The sequence below is a fragment of the Triturus cristatus genome, chromosome 9 (genome assembly GCF_964204655.1).
Source record: "Triturus cristatus chromosome 9, aTriCri1.1, whole genome shotgun sequence".
NCBI classification, from domain to species: domain Eukaryota; kingdom Metazoa; phylum Chordata; class Amphibia; order Caudata; family Salamandridae; genus Triturus; species Triturus cristatus.
The window spans coordinates 6000478-6019304 of NC_140592.1; the positions used below are offsets into that span (position 1 = coordinate 6000478).

Consider the following 18827-nt stretch of genomic DNA (forward strand, 5'->3'; position numbering starts at 1 on the left):
CTTTTATGGGGGTTAAAATCTGAAACCGAATAAAGATGATATACTGATGCATATACATTTCACAGGTACTTCAATTCAGTTTTTGTCTAAATAACATTTTGGTCGAACAGCTTAAATTAGCCTGAAGAAAGCCGTAGGATGAATTTGGGTCAACGTTGGGAGGGTCTTTATATCTGCGGTATTGTGTCAGTCTATGAAATGACTCTTCAGGGGCCGTTGGTGGCATTTGTCCTCATTTTAGCCATGGTTTCCCAGGTGCCATATTGATTTACAGGCTTTCCCTGCTTCTAAACTGTTGCAGCGTGCGTGTTCAAAATAGAGAAAGTATACGAGTCAAGGAGGTCGGACTGACAGATTTCTATCATTGAAAAGCCTTCAGCATCACAGTAGTCGTATACATATTACCTGCTCTATGAACGGATTTGTCTTTTGGCTTCAGTAACTAGTTTTGTTATTTCCCAATTCAGTGGTTCTGTCTTTAGTGTGAAAGGGTGATGACTGAGTAGGATGCAAGCATAAAGCTGTCGTTATTCACAGTACAGAATGTTGCAGTTGTATGTCAGGATGACCTTATTATTTTCCTCAAACAATAACATACTAAAATATTTTTTCCTTAGCAACTCCAACTCGGACCCCGATTTCAACTCCAGCCCTCACTCCGACCCCTCCTCCAGTGTCCACGTCAACTCCTGCTTCCAGATATGACGAAGTGGATTCCGAAGCGGAGAGCAACTGCTCTTTTATGGACCCGTCGAATCCCCTGTACCAGCTCTATGACACTGTTCGAAGTTGCCGGAACAACCAAGGACAGTTAATAGCAAAGCCCTTTTACCACTTGCCGTCAAGGAAAAAGTACCCCGACTATTACCAGCAAATCAAGGTCCCCATCTCGTTGCAGCAGATTAGGTGAGATTCGTGAGTGAGACCCCTCGGAAACATCAACTCACAGATGAGGGTTGGTTATCGGGTAGACCAAAAGGAAATGTCTTAATAATTTGATTGGCTGCAGCAGATTAGTTGAGGGTCATGGGTAAGACCGGTGTCAGGTGTGCAGCTTCCTGAGCCTCATTGCAGCAGATGAACGGAGGCTTAAGAGTGAGGCCCATAACTGGCGCTGTTTGAGGTCTCCAGAATGCCAGTGGTTGTATCTCCCATTTTCACATCCTAATAAAACCAGCATTAGTTTTTACACCCAATGCGGGGGTGCCCCCTTACTCTGCTCTCCTTTTCTCCATTCTTTCCTCCTCAGGTTCTGCCCCTTGCTTGTTGCCGGCTCCCATCCCTTTGTCCAGTTTAAGGCCTTGCTACATGAAGCTTTAGATTCCTGCTAGAGGCATAGGAGTGTGTAGTAAGAATGCATTGCTCAGCCTAACTACATACAAACTTACAGGCCAGTGATCCGTGGTATATGTGCAGAATTACTATAATGTTGAAAATGACTGTCAAGCTCCCTGGCAACTTTCAGTTGAAAATAAAAACCAAGTATGTTTAAAGTGGTTTTTCAGCCGTGCCTGTAAAATGTTCAAGGAGGCAATGACCGTTCAATGAATCATTAAAGTAGATTGTTTCTCCAGGTGAAAGCTCAACCATCCCGTCTCTCCCTGCGCTGATGGCGGAACAAAGGACCAGCTCCCACCCAGTAAGAGCACTTGTGAGCACAACAGGCCCATTTCTCTGATTTTTTTATAAAGTTCAAAACCCTCCCAACTGCTTTTCTGCTCCCGTTAGCGATATCAAGCAGTGCTTCGCTGTGTATATTGCCTGCATAAATGGGACATTCCGTGAAGTACCTCTCACCAGCTTTCTGGTGAATAGCCTTATCCAGGGCATTGCAACGTGCCCATCTGTGAGAGGAGAGCTGTTTTCGACTTGACTTGTGGTCCTAACAAAACAGATTTACCTCGGCACTCTTCAAGTTTTTGTGTCACTATTATTAAATAGTGTAGCTAATTTATGATATACCAATGTGACAACTCGCAGGCAAGTAATCCAGCAAGTCAATTATATGCCAAAAATTTAATTTAATGAAATGTTTCCATTTCCAGTAGTGGTGACCTCATATTTAAAAGTACAATCCAAATACATAGAATAAGATGCTACAAGTGTTGCTTTCGTTAGTAGTTCCACGGAGGTCCTATTCATATAGCCGCTCTGTTGTCAACGATGGAAACAGCCGACACGTGTTTCGTTACGATTGTAACTTCTTCAAGGCTTATATGTCCTGAAACGTCGATCCAAATAAATGAGAATGTTCACAATTATGAAAAAGGGCACCGGTTATTTGTGTAGCGAAATTTGGAAACCATGCGTTTAGTAACAATCGCCAATTAATCAGATAGTCGCTAGAAAAGACTAGTTAACGGAAGGGAACTGCCAGCATTTGTCCTTCCAATAATGATATGCTCTGTCACTACGATATATGTAAATCCTACTTCGTCTAGTTGGCGTAGGCGTTACAAGATAAAGAAGTTCAAGTGTAAGTTTTGAAATATTTAGTGTGGCAGTGAGGACTGTGATATGCCCCACCATTGTCGTCGCAAAGCCCCGTATTATGTTCGTAGTATCCCCAGTCAGGCAATGCCTGGTGCCGTATTATGTTCGTAGTATCCCCAGTCAGGCAATGCCTGGTGCCGTATTATGTTCGTAGTATCCCCAGTCAGGCAATGCCTGGTGCTGTATTATGTTCGTAGTATCCCCAGTCAGGCAATGACTGGCGCCGTATTATGTTCGTAGTATCCCCAGTCAGGCAATGACTGGTGCCGTATTATGTTCGTAGTATCCCCAGTCAGGCAATGACTGGTGCCGTATTATGTTCGTAGTATCCCTGCCTGACTGGGGATACTACAAATATAATACGGGGCTTTGCGCCGACAATAGGGGGGTATATCACAGCCCTCGCTGCCACACTAAATATTTCAAGACTGACACTTGAACTTTTTTGTCTTGCAAAGCCTACTCCAACTAGACGAAGTAGGATTTACATATATCGTAGCGACAGAGCATATCATTATTGGAAGGACAAATGATGGAAGTTCCCTTCCGTTAGCTACTCTTTTCTAGCAACTATCCGATTCATTGGAGATTGTTACTAAACGCATGGTTTCCAAATTTCGCTACGCAAATAACGGGTGCCCTTTTTCATAACTGTGAACATTCTCATTTATTTGGATCGACGTTTCTGGACATATAAGCCTTGAAGAAGTTACAATCGTAACGAAACACGTGTCGGCTGTTTCCATCGTTGACAACAGAGAGGCTATATGAATAGGACCTCCGTGGAACTACTAATGAAAGCAACACTTGTAGCATCTTATTCTATGTATTTGGATTGTACTTTTAAAATATGAGGTCACCACTACTTGAAATGGAAAAATGTCATTACATTTTTGGCATATAATTGACTTGCTGGATTACTTGCCTGCGAGTTGTCACATTGGTATATCATAAATTAGCTACACTATTTAATAATAGTGACACACAAACTTGAAGATTGCCGAGGTAAATCTGTTTTGTTAAGACTAACATAGGACTTCTCTGATACTTATGTTTGGTGACATCCGTGGTTGTGGGGTGTCGTATGTTACCTTGAGTGGCACCAACACTGGTACTTGACTACAGCATCATTTTAGAAAGATACTGTTTGAAAATTGATGTTCTGCCCTGTATACCACCGTTACCATTCTCTGTGCTTTGGCTTGTGGTCCATTGCCTTGGTATTAGTTTCTGCTCAGTCGAAACATGCCTTCTATCATCTAATCGACGGCAGACTGCTATGCTCCATGTATGACCGAGCTCCACAGGCTGCATGTGTAAATTCTCACTGGGAGGTGCAGACACCCTCTTTTTGTGTAAGGCGATCAGAGAGTTGATGTGTGTTAAGTTTGACAAAAGTACAGTGCAGAAACAAACATTCTGGGGCATTACAGATGTAGATTTTTTTGTTTTTTAACACCACAACAATTCCTCTGTACAGTTATGTGATTAATTTTCAGGCAAACCTCACCGCCTACTTTCAGTAGAGACATCTAGTTTCCCAAGTCCTGATTGTGACTCCATGTTCATCGCAAGGAAGGTGCCCAGCATTGTTAAAATCTGTACCAATACCTCCACCATGTCTTGTGACAACGTAAGACCATTACGCAAACCCAATATCTTTTGACCTATAACGTTTGCAGGCGCACATAAAGCATCACATATCCCATTCCAGGCTAGAGCCATCATCCACGCTACAGGATGGTAGTAGAACTAACGCAAGGGGCTGGATAAAAGTCTGATGATTGTTCATGGGGAGAAATGTATTCGGAAACAAAAGCATCCAATGTTGTAAAGATCCTTCGAGAGCACCGCCAGGTTCTCTTTGTTGTGAACCTCAATCACGCTCCAATGTGCTCCTAGTGATGGAGGGAGCATGGGTAGAACTGGGAAGAACTTTCAGTCTTCTTGTTTTTTTGCAGAACTAAGCTGAAGAGCCAGGAGTACGAGGGCCTGGACCACCTGGAGGCGGACCTGAACCTGATGTTTGAGAATGCCAAGCGTTACAATGTCCCCAACTCTGCCATATACAAGCGTGTCTTCAAACTGCAGCAGCTGATGCAGGTACGTTATCTGACACTGCCTCCACCTTTCCAACGCAAACTCGTTCATAAATGCGCTGATCAGAATGTTTGTCGGTACTGAGTCCAGGCACGCAAGGATAATATGTTTGGCAAGTTCAGAACATTCATGTTTCAAAATTCTGGTGTTAAACGCATTGCGGTACCACACCCTGTCTCATCTCCCTCCTCCGGTTTTATTTAGATGTTTCTACTGCAGGTGGGAAAGACCCAAGTACATAACCCTTGGCACACTTTTAAATGTGCCAGCATGTTCACATGTGCTGTGCCTCACATGTGCAGTAACTAATCACGGAACCCCTACTCCCTTCCATACCACTGTTTCTCCTCTTGCGGAAAAGTGCAGTACCTGCCTTTGGTCTGTGTGTGTTTCTGGGTATCACGTGTACTGAGCCACAATTTAAACACAAATGTAGAACAAACGGCTGACCAGAGGTTCAGCACCTCAGTCCCAGTTTTCAATAAGTAAGTGTTCTGTGCATTGCCTTCTGGAGCCCGCCGCAGTTAGGCTGTTCTGGATTCCGGAAAGACAAAAAAAAATTGAAAATGACGGTGCACCAGAATAGAAGTCCAAAATATCCAAATGAGTCCAAACAAGCCTTTTTTATTATGTATCAAAATCTTAAAATGGCCTTCAGCCAACACGTTTCGTTCCTAGATGGAACTTCATCAGGGCTGAAAAATTACATATAATATAAGTCGACATCTAAACAAAGAACATACTAACAGTTATTATTAAGCATTTTATAGAGCGCAACAGCTACCCCAAATAGGGGTGTCCCGGCGCGATGTACAATACAAACATTTAAAAAACGCATCACTACACAAATATTTATGACAAAGTACACATAATAATCATAATACAATAACTCATACAATGATATTTAGACGGCCCACCTTAAAATCTAAAACCTATATATACATTAAAATCCATATAGGTACCATACAGTTGGTGTAGAAACTGATTAAGAGTGTGTTCTAGTCATCATTTCCTTTGCTAATACAGCTTGTCCATATACACCTCTAGTTCCTCGATTTAACGAGACCTTGAAGTGCAACAAAGTGGAAAGGAATTAGTATGACGCAATGCCTGTGGTCCCGGGGTTACTAGAAAGAATAGTTTTAAGGAATACCGAAGGTAATTTGTAACTGAGGGTAAATGGTACCCTAGGTACCCAGGGCACTGTGACCAGAGAAGGCCCCTAAGGGCTGCCGCACTTATTGTGCCACCCTTAGAGGCCCTGTACCCTGACACCCACACACTGCCCTTGCAGGCTGAGTGTCCTGAGGCAGAACACGGCCCACATCCCTGTGTGCCATGCCCACCAACACACTGCCCTGGCATCAATGTCAAAAATTTTAGAGCAGGGTATTCAAAAATTAGGAAGTAGTGGCGCTCTGCGGATAAACGTTGGTACAGTAAGCTACAATATCTGTATGGTGCAAAACAGGGAGGGGAGACCCCTAAACCCCTCAAATTGTAAAGGCCAAATGAAATTGACCTAAAGCTGAGCAAAAGACCAGTCCTGTGCACACATACAATTCATTGAATCAAAAATTGATATAAGTAAGTACAATGCAACAAAGAAAACATCCATATATGAATTGGAAATTCCGTTTAATAAGCATATCCAGCCGACACGTGTTTCATCGTGGGACGTGTAAACCACGACTCTTCAGGGCTGAAGCTAATGCCAAACTTACAGTAGGTACCCTCTACCGGTGATAATTCCAACCCGGTAGGGTAAACAAAGGGTCAGTAGATCTGCGCAGATTAGTATCGTCTCTTCAAATTAAAGCAACAAGGATCAAAGATGACTTCATACCGCCAGTCACGTAAAATTCAGATATACATAAAACGTATCCTTAAGGAGTAATTCCCGCTCGTAAGAGTCAGGTAACGTGTTCGTTATGACAAGTCTGAGCCAACCATTATAAATGGAACGAAGTATCAAAGCGTCCTGGCGGCATTTATTCCGTATGTCAGTGTATCCACTTACTTATATCAATTTTTGATTCAATGAATTGTATGTGTGCACAGGACTGGTCTTTTACACTGCCCTGGCATACCGCAGTCACCCCTCTAGCTGGGTGCAATATGCCAGTGGTGTGGGTACAGGTGCATGAGCCCTGTACCCCTACAGTACCCAGGTCCATTCCTGGGCACTGTAAGTGCAGTGCTGCCATTAAAAGTATATGGTGCTGGGAGGTCGTCATTACGAACTCCACAGCACCATAATGGCTACACTGAAGACTGAGAAGTTTGGTATCAAACTTCTCAGCACACTAAATCCCACACTGGCATCAGTGCGGGTTCAATGTAAAATGCACGACAGAGGGCAACTTAGAGTTGCCCGCTGAAACTAACCCACAACCCATGTCCTAACTGAGAGGCTGCCTAGGCTGCCACCCAGCAGACAGGTTGCTGACCCCCTGGGTAGGAGAGCCATCCGCTCTTGTGGGCCTGCAACAATGCACATCCTGAGGCGAGGTGCCAAGCCTCCCCCCCCCAGGATGGGCAGGGGAAGCTTCAAAAGCATGCCGCCTTTGTGACCCTCCCCAGACCACTTGCTGTACTCAGCAACTGGTCCCCACAGGTTCTGGCCCCCACTCTGGTGGGAAGACTGGCGGGAAAACTCAAGTGAGGAAAGGGGGTGTGCCAGCCTCTGTCAACCCCACCCCTCAGGCGGGGGAGGCGAGGCGAAGCACATCTCCAGGCTCTTGCCATCTTGAGGATGGGGAGCCCTACCCAATCAGGACTAGGCTCCTCCCCCCCCCCCCTGCCGCTGGAGACTACAACAGTTCCTGCTTGTCTGGAACTTCATCACAACAGACAGGTGGGTGAGACAAATAATTCACTCAGGTTATTGCCTGGAGCTCACTTCCACTCCTCCAACAATACCACCCTGACAGCGTCCCATGTCACAAGAGCATCTCATGCTCCTAAAACAGGAGGTTGTTGCTCCACTGCACAAACGAGCAATAGAACCAGTCCCAATACACCAGCAAAACACAGGAGTTTACTCACTGTATTTCCTTATTTCCAAAAAAGACGGCTCCCTCAGACGTATACTGGACCTCAGACCCCTGAACCTTTACATAGAGTCAGACCACTTCCATATGGTCACATTGCAGCAGGTCCTTCCTCTGCTAAAACAAGGCGACTTCCTTGCTACCCTAGATCTCAACGATGCCTACTTTCACATTCCCATTCACCAAGCTCACAGGAAGTGCCTTCGGTTTGTGGTGGACGGTCAGCATTACCAATTCAAAGTCCTCCCCTTCGAAGTCACTACAGCACCCCGAGTCTTCACAAAATGTTTTGCGGTAGTAGCAGCACACTTGAAGGGAAAACATCCAGGTCTTCTAATATCTGGACGACGGGTTAATAAAAGCCAAGTCATACCAGCAGTGCGTCCAGCACACACACAAGACCATTCACCTCTTACACAAACTCAGGTTCACTATAAACAAAACAAAGTCGCACCTCCAACCATCCCGGTCTCAACAGTATCTAGGTGCCACAATAGACACCTCCAAAGGACTTGCACCCCCCAACCCAATAAGAATACAAGCCATGCAAGCTCTTATACAAAAATTTCACCTGCAACACTCACTAACAGCTCAAGTGTTCATGCAACTAATTGGGATGATGGCATCTTGCATTTTCGTAGTACCGCATGCAAGACTCGAGATGCACCCCCTACAAGAGTGCTTAGCAAGCCAGTGGAACCAGGCTCAAGGTCAACTAACAGATCTGGTGGTGGTGGACGGCCGCACACATCGCTCTCTGCAGTGGTGGAACCTTTCCAAAGGACGGCCGTTCCTCGAGCCAGTTCCACAGGTGGTGCTAACCACAGACGCATCCCTCATCAGCTGGGGAGCTCATCTGTCAGAGCACACAGTACAGGGCAGGTGGACACCACAACAAAACCTACTCCACATAAATCATCTGGAGTTGCTAGCCATTTTTCTAGCTCTAAAATCATTTCAAAATTACCTATCAGGCAAGACTGTCTTAGACCGCAAAGACAATATGACAGCCATGTATTACATCCAAATACAGGGAGGAACACACTCCTTACAGCTCTCCCGGCTGGTGCAGAGCATATGGAGGTGGGCCATTCCTCAAATCTACCTACAAGCAGGGCATCTACCAGGAGTTCAAAATCAGATTGCTGGTCTGTTGAGTCGTCAGAGCCAACAGATTCATCCGCAAGTTCTTCAACCTTTCTTTCAATTATGGGGTGTGAGAAAGTGCCATCTTTCTTGCATGGTATGCCCCCACTTTTTGCTGAATTGCTGAATGTACTTTGACTGAGTGTGCCCTGGACTCCTGCCAATCAGGTGCCCAGGGCCTATGTTCCTTCCCTAAAACACACAAAACCCAAATTGGCAAACCCTGGCCACATGTCAGCCCCTGGTAAATGATACCCTAGGTTCCGAGGGCCTTGTGACCAGGGAAGGCCCCTAAGGGCTGCATCACTCATTGTGTCACCCTTAGGGGCCCTGTACCCTTTCACACACACACTGCCTTTACAGGCTGGGTGTCTGGGTGCAAGACAAAACAAAGTCGACATAGCACACATCCCGGTGTGCCTTGCCCATAACCTACACTGCCATGGCATACATCAGCCACCCCTCTAGCTGGGTGCCTTATGCCAATGGTGTGGGCACAGGAGCAGGAGCCCTGTGCCCCTACAGTACCCAGGTCCATTCCTGAGCACTGTAAGTGCAGTGCTGCCATTTAAGAGTACATGGTGCTGAGAGCTCGTCAAACACGAACTCCACAGCACCATAATGGCAACACTGAAGACTGGGAAGTTTGGTATCAAACTTCTCAGCACATTAAACCCACACTGATGCCAGTGTGGGATTTAATGTACCAAGCACCCCAGAGGGCATCTTAGAGATACCCCTTAAACCTAACCTACAATCCACGTCTGCTCTGAGGCTGCCTAGGCTGCCACACAGCAGACATGTTGCTGGACCCCTGGGTGGGAGAGCCCCTGCTCTCCTGGGCCTGCAACAATGCACATCATGGGCGAGGTGCTAAATCTCCTCCCCCAGGATGGGCAGGGGGAAGCTTCAAAGGCATGCCGCCTCTGTGAGCTTCCCCAGGCCACTGCAACCCCCCACTCTGGCGGGAAGCTTGGCCGGAAACCCCAAATAAGGACAGGGGATGTGCCAGCCTGCCAACCCCACCCCTCAGGTGGGGAAGGCGAGGTGAAGCACATCTCCGGGCTCTCGCCATCTTGAAGATGGAAAGCCCTACACTATCAGGACTGGGCTACTGCCCCCCTCCCACAGGAGAGAGGCAGGATAGGGTGTTTACCCACCCCAATGGGTCCCTGCCCTTCACCTACCTGTAACGCCCCTAAATCTAGTATTTAGGGGCACCCTGAACCTTCCTTCCCCAGATTCCAGATTCCAAAATACAAAGAAGAGCAAGAAGAAAGAAGACCTGCCCTGCAGCTGCTAAGAAGAGGAAGACACCAACTGCTTTGGCCCCAGCCCTACCGGCCTGTCGACCCTCGAACCTGCTCCTGCTCCAACCCGGCATCTCTTGTGGCCAGCAACCTCACAAACCCCGGAGGATCTGGTTACCTTTTGGCTCTAAGCCCCTGAGACTCCCATGAGTAGAGGCTCTACTCAAAACCTACCTCTAATCCCTGGCAGCAGCCCGGAACCGCGAACCCAGCACACTCTGCACCAGCCAAGCCTGGCCAGTGCCGGAGTGAACAAAGACCACGAGGACGACCCCACGGCGACTGTGACCCCGAGTCCGGCACCCAAGGACCTCCCTCGACACTCCTGAAGAAGCCTGCAGCCTCAGAACAAGGTGCCCCCCCCAACCGAGGGTAAGATTTCCCGACACCAAAAGGCAACCCTGCACGCGGCGCCCCGCGGCCCCCTATGCCCAATCCCGGGGTACCTACCTATCCTTCAACTACCCAACTTACCTCTCAAAGTGGTGGTGGCACCTGAAGAATCCTCGTCCCCGAGCTTGCAGTCTTTTTCTAAACCGGAGATTTCCCATTGAAATCAATTGAGCGCCCGAAGGCTCAAAAGCACCCTGCACCCAGCCGCCCGAGTAGCCCTGGCAGTGCAACCTCTACACCTACCTACTTCCCCACTTGCCCTAAGTAAGTGACCAGGAGCCCAGCTCCCACAGCCGCGTAGCTTGCTAGTCAGCAGCCACCAACCAAGGCCCCCCTATCCCTCATAGGATAACATTGGGCCTAACTCTCTCTGCACCCGGCCGCCCTAGAGTCGCTGAGGGTGAACCAACTGTACCTACCTGACCCTGGGGGACCCCTGAGTCTATGCCCAGAACCTCAACTCTGCCAGTCGAGCACTTACCTTTAAACCGATAACTCTATTTTCTTCATAGGGTAACATTGACTGGCTTTTTCCTGAAATTTCTTCTAAGTGTGGACTTTTCAAATCTTAAAATATTCACCAAAAATCAGCCGAGTAACGAAAATACTCACCTGCTCTTAGGTGAGCTCCCAGTGCTGGATCTTGGTGCCCAGCACTGACTCTCAAAAATACTTACAACTGTACTTACCAGTAACCCAATTTTCTCCCATAGGAAATCATTGACTGTTTTTCTGTGAAATTTCTTCTAAGTGTCAATTTCTGCAATCTTTAAATATTCTTTATATAGCGTGTAATATCTGAAAACGTAATTACATATCTGTTTTGGATAAAGGTCCCAGTACTGAGTCTAGGCACCCAGTACTGGATTACAAAAGTAACGAGAACATACTGTACCTGCAACTTGAATTTTCTTCCCTAGGGAATCATTGACTGTTTTCTTTGAAATATTTTCTAAGTGTCAACTTTTAAAATAGCTAAATATTGTTTAAAAATCATCACAGTACTTAAGTCGACTTTCATCACTTGATTCTAAGTACTGACCCAGGACCGAATCTAGGATCCAGTCCTGGAACTCCAAAAGTAATCCTAAAAGTAATCTGTTGCAAATAACTTGAAATTTCCATTTAGCTCAATGCATTGTTGTGTTTAAAATAGAGTTGCCTATTGCAACCACTTGTAACTGTTTACAAAAGTCAATTGCATATTGCAAAAGTATTTATATAAAGCATCTCATTCTGAGAAAGTATATTTTAAATCCAATTGTTGGTTCTAAAATAAAACAAGCATATATTTTTTTATATATAAACCATTGGCCTAGAGTTCAGTTATTGAGTGTGTGAGACCATTTGCTGACTGAGTGTGTACAACAAATGCTTTACACTGTCCTCTGATACTGCCTTACTGCTCGACCAAGCTACCACTTTAGAGAGTAAGGTTATATCTAACTTTAACCTCTGTCAACCCTGGGGGACTGTGGACTCTGTACACCCTGTACCTATTAAGGAACAGTATATACAGAGCCACTTTCTCGCATTGATGGATCAGCGGTGGGATAGAAACTTGCATTTGTTGGACTACTTGGTTACCATCTGATCACACGACAGAACTCTTAAAATTGCCTTTAGAATTTTGATTGGTCTTTTCCAAAATTACTAAGTCTTGCTAGGGCCTTACTTAAGTCCCATTAGAATTTTAGAAAAATAAAAGTCACTATAGTCAGGGTTGAGGATTAGAACTGTCAGGTTAGAATGACTCAAACAAACCCAACTGTTGGTGACAATAATAACATGGACCTGGTGGAGGAGCTCGACCTCACACCTTACTTACACTTGTCTTTCAAGGAATTGAGGTCCCTATGCAAACTTAAAAATTTACAAATGGGCCTGCATCCAACCAAACTAGGGCTCCAGGAGCTCTTGGCTGAGTATGCTAAGGACCACCCATCTGAACATGGTGATGGCCAGTCAGATGAGGAAGGGGAAGCAGAGGAGGTTGACAATAAACCCCCCCCCCCCCCATACTATCCCCTAGGGAGGAGAGGGCACCCATACCCTTCAATCCAAGAATTAGCATCTGGGCACCTAGAGATCACACAGGTGACTCTGGTACCAGAGAGATCACTTGGGGACCCCCCAGTGAAGAGGGCAGCCTTATGAGGCTGGCCAGAAGATGAGAGCTAGAGTCCAAGCTCCTGGCTCTAGAAAAAGAAAGGAGAGAGATGGGTTTAGCACCCATAAATGGTGGCAGCAATAATAAAAATAAGGATAGGGAGGAAACTTCTGACCTTAAAATCCCCAAAGGGATTATCCCTAAATTTGAGGAAGGTGATGATATCACCAAATGGTTCACAGCCTTTGAGAGGGCTTGTGATATCAGAAAAGTGAAGAAACCTCTCTGGGGGGCACTCCTGTGGGAACTGTTCTCTGGTAACTGCAGAGACAGGCTTCTGACCCTTTCTGGGCCAGAGGCAGGATCCTATGACCTCATGAAGAAAGCTCTGATTGAGGGATTTGGATTCACCACTGAGGAGTATAGAATTAGACTCAGGGGGGCTCACAAAACCCAGACCCAGTCCTGGATTGATTTTGTAGACTTCTCAGTGAAGACACTGGATGGTTGGTTAGCTGAACATGGTGTGCATGATTTTACTGGATTGTACAATTTATTCATGAAGGAACATATATTGAGTAACTGCACAAATGAAAAGTTGCATCAGCATTTGGTAGACCTAGGTCTAATTTCTCCCCAAGAATTGGGAAAGAAGGCAGACCACTGGGTCAAGACTAGGGTGACCAAGACAGCCACTGGGGGTGACCAGAAGAAGGTGGTCACCAAACCTCCCCAGTGGAAAGGTGGTGAGAATCCCCAAGATAAAAAGTCTGAGTCTTCCAAAGGGCCCCAAAAACCTGTTCAGGGGGGTGGGACCCAAACTACTCCCTATGTGCCCCAACCATATAGGGGGAAGAACTTTGATCCCTTAAAGGCCTGGTGTAATAACTGTAAGAAGTCAGGACACCTAACTGTAACTTGCCCCCGAAACAAAGCCCCTAAGGCACCCAGTACAGCTACTCCTGGGGCAGCAAGCATACAGATGGGATCAGAGGTGTACCCTGAGCAAATCTTGGAACACACTGAAGCAAGTCTTGTCTCCTTGGGAGAAGTGGAGCTTGCCACTGTAGCTGTGTGCCCCCCCAACTTAAAGAAATACTTGCAGTACCCCTGGGTGAATGGAACTAGGGTAGAAGCTCTGAGGGATACAGGTGCCAGTGTCACTATGGTGAAAGACACACTGGTTTCCCCTGAGCAATACTTGATTGGGAAGTCTTACCCAGTCACCAACGCTGACGGTGTCTCCACTAGTCATCCCATCGCCATGGTAACATTAGGCTGGGGGGGGGGGGGGGGGGGGGGGGGGTTTACTGGTCTGAAACAGGTAGTGGTCTCTCCAAAGTTGCCAGCTGCCTGTCTGCTTGGAAATGATCTGGAAACCTCAGCCTGGGCTGAGGTTGAGCTAAAGGCCCATGCAGCCATGCTGGGCATCCCTGAATTGGTGTGTGTGCAAACCAGAGCACAGAGCAAGAGGAAGGGTGAAAAAGTAGGTCTGGAGCCTGAAATAATGGCCCAGCCAACCAAGAGGAAAGGTAAGAAGACTGGGGAACCCGCTTCTGTACAGCAGAACACTCAGGACCCCTCTCCACAGGGAGAGGACTTGGAAACCCCTGAGGGAACTGAGCCCAAGGAGCTTGACCCTTACCAGGTTGAACTCTTGGGCCCAGGGGGACCCTCTAGGGAAGAGCTGTGCCAGGGTCAGCGAGACTGTCCCACTCTTGAAAGCCCGAGGCAGCAAGCTGTTTCAGAAGCCAGGGGAGATTTATTTATTTTATTTATTTTTGCAGTTTTGTATAGCGCGAACAAGACCTTTACAGGTATCAGAGCGCTTTACAGTACAGAGATAACGACATAGAAAACATATGAATATCGTGAAATAGGTGAGGAAAGTAAGGATTAGCATACACTAGTATCGCATAGTTATAAGGGAGAATCAAAGAGTCATGTGAATTTGGCTAGAAGAATAGATTTCACTTCTTTTTTGAAAAATGCTGCCGATGGGTTAAGTCTCGTTTCTTGGGGCAAGGCATTCCAAATCCTGGGTGCCATTCCTGAGAAGGAGCGGTAGTATGTTTTCTGCTTGGAGAACCGTTGTGGTTTAAGCAGAAGATTGTTGGAGCTCCTAGTGGATCTGTTGCCACCAGATAGTACCAATTTCTCTGTTAAGTATCTCGGTGTTTTGTGATGTAAGGCCTTATGAGTCATACAAGCGATTTTCAAGTGAATTCTGGCCTCAAAAGGAAGCCAGTTGAGGGCACGAAGGTCAGGGGAGATGTGGCTGCTTCTTTTGGAGCCTGTGACGAGCCTTGCTGCTGTATTGATTGTGGCTCTTAAGGGAGCTGTCGTTGATCTGGGTAGGCCACAGAGAGCAATACTTCCATAATCCACTTTGGGCAATACTAGGGATTGAACTGTCTGTTTAAAGTCTCTGGCCGGTATGAAGGGTTTCAGATTTCTCAAGGTGTTAATCTGGAAATTAGCTCCTTTAGTTGCAGCGCTGATGTGTTTCTGCATATTTAACTTATTGTCCAAGGTTATTCCCAGTGATTTAGCTGAGTCGATGATGGTAGGTGGGCAATCGAGTGCTGTAATGTGCTTCATCCATTCAAGGATGGTGGTTGTTTGGTTGGGGGGGGCGATAAGGAGAAATTCAGTTTTTAGACTGTTTAGTTTTAGATGATTTTCTGCCAGCCATGTCAGTGGTACTCACAGAGCTTATTGGGAAGAGGGATTACTGTATGCTGAGGCAAGAAACCCCACTCCTGGAGCCACCAGGAGGGTGGTAGTGCCACAGAAGTACAGGGAGTTCCTCCTATCTTTGGCTCATGACATCCCCCTAGCTGGACATCTGGGGCAATCCAAAACTTGGGAAAGGCTAGTGAGTCACTTTTACTGGCCCCAGATGCACCAAAAGGTGAAGGAGTTTGTCAGCTCCTGTGTTACCTGTCAAGCCAGTGGCAAGACAGGTGGCCACCCAAAGGCCCCCCTCATCCCACTACCAGTGGTGGGGGTCCCCTTTGAAAGGGTAGGAGTGGACATTGTGGGTCCACTTGAACCTCCCACAGCCTCGGGGAACAAATTTATTCTAGTGGTAGTGGATCATGCCACTAGGTACCCTGAAGCAATTCCACTTAGGACTACTACAGCTCCTGCAGTAGCCAAGGCCCTCCTGGGTGTCTTCACCAGGGTAGGGTTTCCTAAGGAGGTGGTTTCAGACAGAGGTTCCAACTTCATGTCTGCTTACCTAACACACATGTGGAAAGAGTGTGGGGTGCAGTGTAAGTTTACTACCCCCTACCACCCACAAACCAATGGCCTTGTTGAGAGATTTAACAAGACATTGAAAGGTATGATCATGGGGCCCCCTGAAAAACTCAAAAGGAGATGGGATGTCCTGTTACCATGCCTGCTTTTCGCTTACAGGGAAGTACCACAGAAGGGAGTAGGTTTCTCACCCTTTGAACTTCTGTTTGGTCATCCTGTAAGGGGACCACTTTGTCTTGTAAAAGAGGGCTGGGAGAGGCCTCTTCAAGAGCCCAAACAAGACATAGTGGACTATGTGCTTGGCCTAGGGTCCAGAATGGCTGAGTACATGGAAAAAGCATCCAAGAACCTTGAGGCCATCCAGGAGCTCCAGAAGCACTGCTATGACCAAAAAGCTGCACTGGTTGAATTTCAACCTGGGCAACAGGTGTGGGTTTTGGAGCCAGTGGCACCAAGGGCTCTCCAAGATAAATGGAGTGGCCCTTACCCTATCCTAGAAAGAAAGAGTGAGGTCACCTATCTAGTTGACCTGGGCACTAGCAGGACACCCAAGAGGGTCATCCATGTGAACCGCCTCAAACTCTACGATGACAGGGCTGACATCACCATGCTGATGGTGACTGATGAGGAGCAGGAAGCAGAGAGTGAACCTCTCCCTGACCTCCTCTCCTACAGCCCAAAAGATGGATCAGTAGATGGTGTGATCTTCTCAGACACCCTCTCTGCCCAACAGCAAACTGACTGGGACGCACGCGGGTAGCGCCCGGGCAGCGCCCGGGCCAAGGGCAGGCCCGTCCTTGCCCGTCAAAGGCCGAAGGAGGCCGGGCTGGGACACACCCCTTGATTGCTAATATTGGGTTAGTTTGGTGTCTGCTTCCTTTGATGTACATTGATCATATTGCATTTTATATTAATTGTAAGCATTCAGTCATATGCTGTGCATAGAGTGTTGTATTTTTTACATTTCTTGTTTAGTTATTAGCTAATCCTCATAAGTGGAGTATCCCTTCTATTCCTTTCCTTTTTACTTACTACTGCTGTTCCAATTATGGGGAAACATTGTAAGCCTTCAACTAGCCGCCCAATGACTAGGCAACTTGCTAATTCAAATCCGCCGCTCCCGAACCTCACAGCTATAGACAAAATGCTCCAGAAAACAATCGGGGTGGTTGCCACAGCCATTGAAAACACGGAAAGGCGGCTGTCTATTACTCCCGCATTTTCCGCGGCACCCCCTCTGGATGACGGTTCGGCCGATTTTCTAAATCAGGTGGATGCGGAAGCACTGTCTTTTATGTTGCCCATTTTTACTCCCCTACCATGTGCCCAGGCTATATCAGTAGAGCCTGAGCCTTCGGAAGTTGGTCCACTCTCATCCTCCCTGGCATATATAGTGGCGCCCAAAAAGCGGGAAAAGACAAGGAAAAAAAAACAGAAAGCTAAAAAAATGGGTAATACTTCTGCCCCCTCTGTAGCTAGGCCTGTCCATTCAGATTTGGTTCATTTTCCACCTATCTCAAGTCCGCCGGTCTGAGCTACTGATCTATTAATAGATCTACAGTCTCATATAGACCAGTCCCTAAATGTTTTGCTAAAAACTCTGTCGTCTAAGATTGACAGATTGGTATCCTTGATTAATACCAAAGGTACTGGGAAAAAGCAGCCAAATCTTATTTTACATGATTCTGGTAGCTTGGAGGGTGTTGGAATACAACCTACGATTAGCAAACCCACCTTACAGGGTCCCACTATTTCCTCCTCTCATTCTACTTTACCTGTTTTAGCTCAATCGCCCTTGGTGTTGCCAGTTCTTCCTCCCCCTTCTGGTGGTCCTCCTTTTCCCTCCAACATCCCCCGAGCTCCTATTGATCCAGTAGTCTGTGATCAGCAGTCTAGTAACAGGGATCATACTATACGGAGTCTAGGTGTGGGTAGGCCACCTTCTAACTTTGGCCTGGTTAATTCCTCTTCTTACCCACAGCTTCCCCCCGAGGCTGCACCCTATGTGGCCGTGCTTACAGGAGTTCCTCCTTTAATAAGTGACAAGGAGGAAACATATTATGAATTAAAAAATAAAGTCATCCACTGGTTGTCTAAAAACAGACCATTGAATGGAGTAGGTCGGGGGGAGATCCTTTTTTTTCGTAGGGTTCGCTGGCTGGGGACCAGACCCAAGGACATTGGTGGGGACTGTGACCTAATTAATTTTAGGGACCCTAGTGTAGTTGGCCACATATTGGATTTTGGAGGGAAGTCCAAATTAGGTTCTATTGACACCTGTCATTTGGGATATTTTTATACTAACCCTTGTGCGTTGAACCCTGTGGAACTACCTTATTTTCACCAAGTCATCCATAATTCCCACTTTAATATCCCGGTTGTTAACCGATTCGATGCACTTCGTTCTGTGGATTGACCATCATCTTCGAGGCATACCGAAGGAAGGTACACGCTTATGAAAGGGGGCCTGGTAAGGGCTGGTTTAAGTGTGGAGATGGCCCTTTCTAGTGTAGCATTTGGTATCGGGACAGGATCTACTTCCATCTCCTTTTCGCCCCCAAGCAATAGCTTTATTCAAGGGCCCTTTGAGTCGGGTTCTCCAGATCAAATTGTCCCCCACTGCTGTACCATCTGTGTTCCTCTAGTGGTCAGTCCCCCCCATACAGTTACACGCAGACCTCTAGTGGGGTCCTGGAACGTGGCTGGCCTGGAGTCCAAACTCTCCAATCCAGAGTGGGGAGAGTTTGTGGACAATTATGATATTTGCCTATTTCAAGAAACATGGCTACGGCACATTCCAGTGAGGGTGGGCTACGCGTCCTCCTTCGTCCCTGCGATTCAAGGGGGCAGGGGCAGACCTTCGGGGGGGCTAGTTGTTTGGGTTGCAACCCATTTAGGTTGCACAATAAAGCCCATAGATTCCCAGTGCCCTGATATTTTGTGCTTGTTACTTACTTT

General features: G+C 46.8%; 1 protein-coding gene across 9 annotated transcripts in view; it reads left to right on the plus strand.

Annotated features, from left to right (window-relative positions):
* PBRM1 (polybromo 1) overlaps window positions 1-18827 on the plus strand; it is a 552328-nt gene that overhangs the window by 163507 nt on the left and 369994 nt on the right. For all 9 annotated transcript variants that reach the window (XM_085624202.1, XM_085624197.1, XM_085624200.1 and 6 more), the window contains exons 11-12: window positions 618-906; window positions 4455-4596. In XM_085624202.1, the coding sequence (XP_085480328.1) occupies window positions 618-906; window positions 4455-4596 (431 nt within the window). The remainder of the gene's footprint in view (window positions 1-617; window positions 907-4454; window positions 4597-18827) is intronic.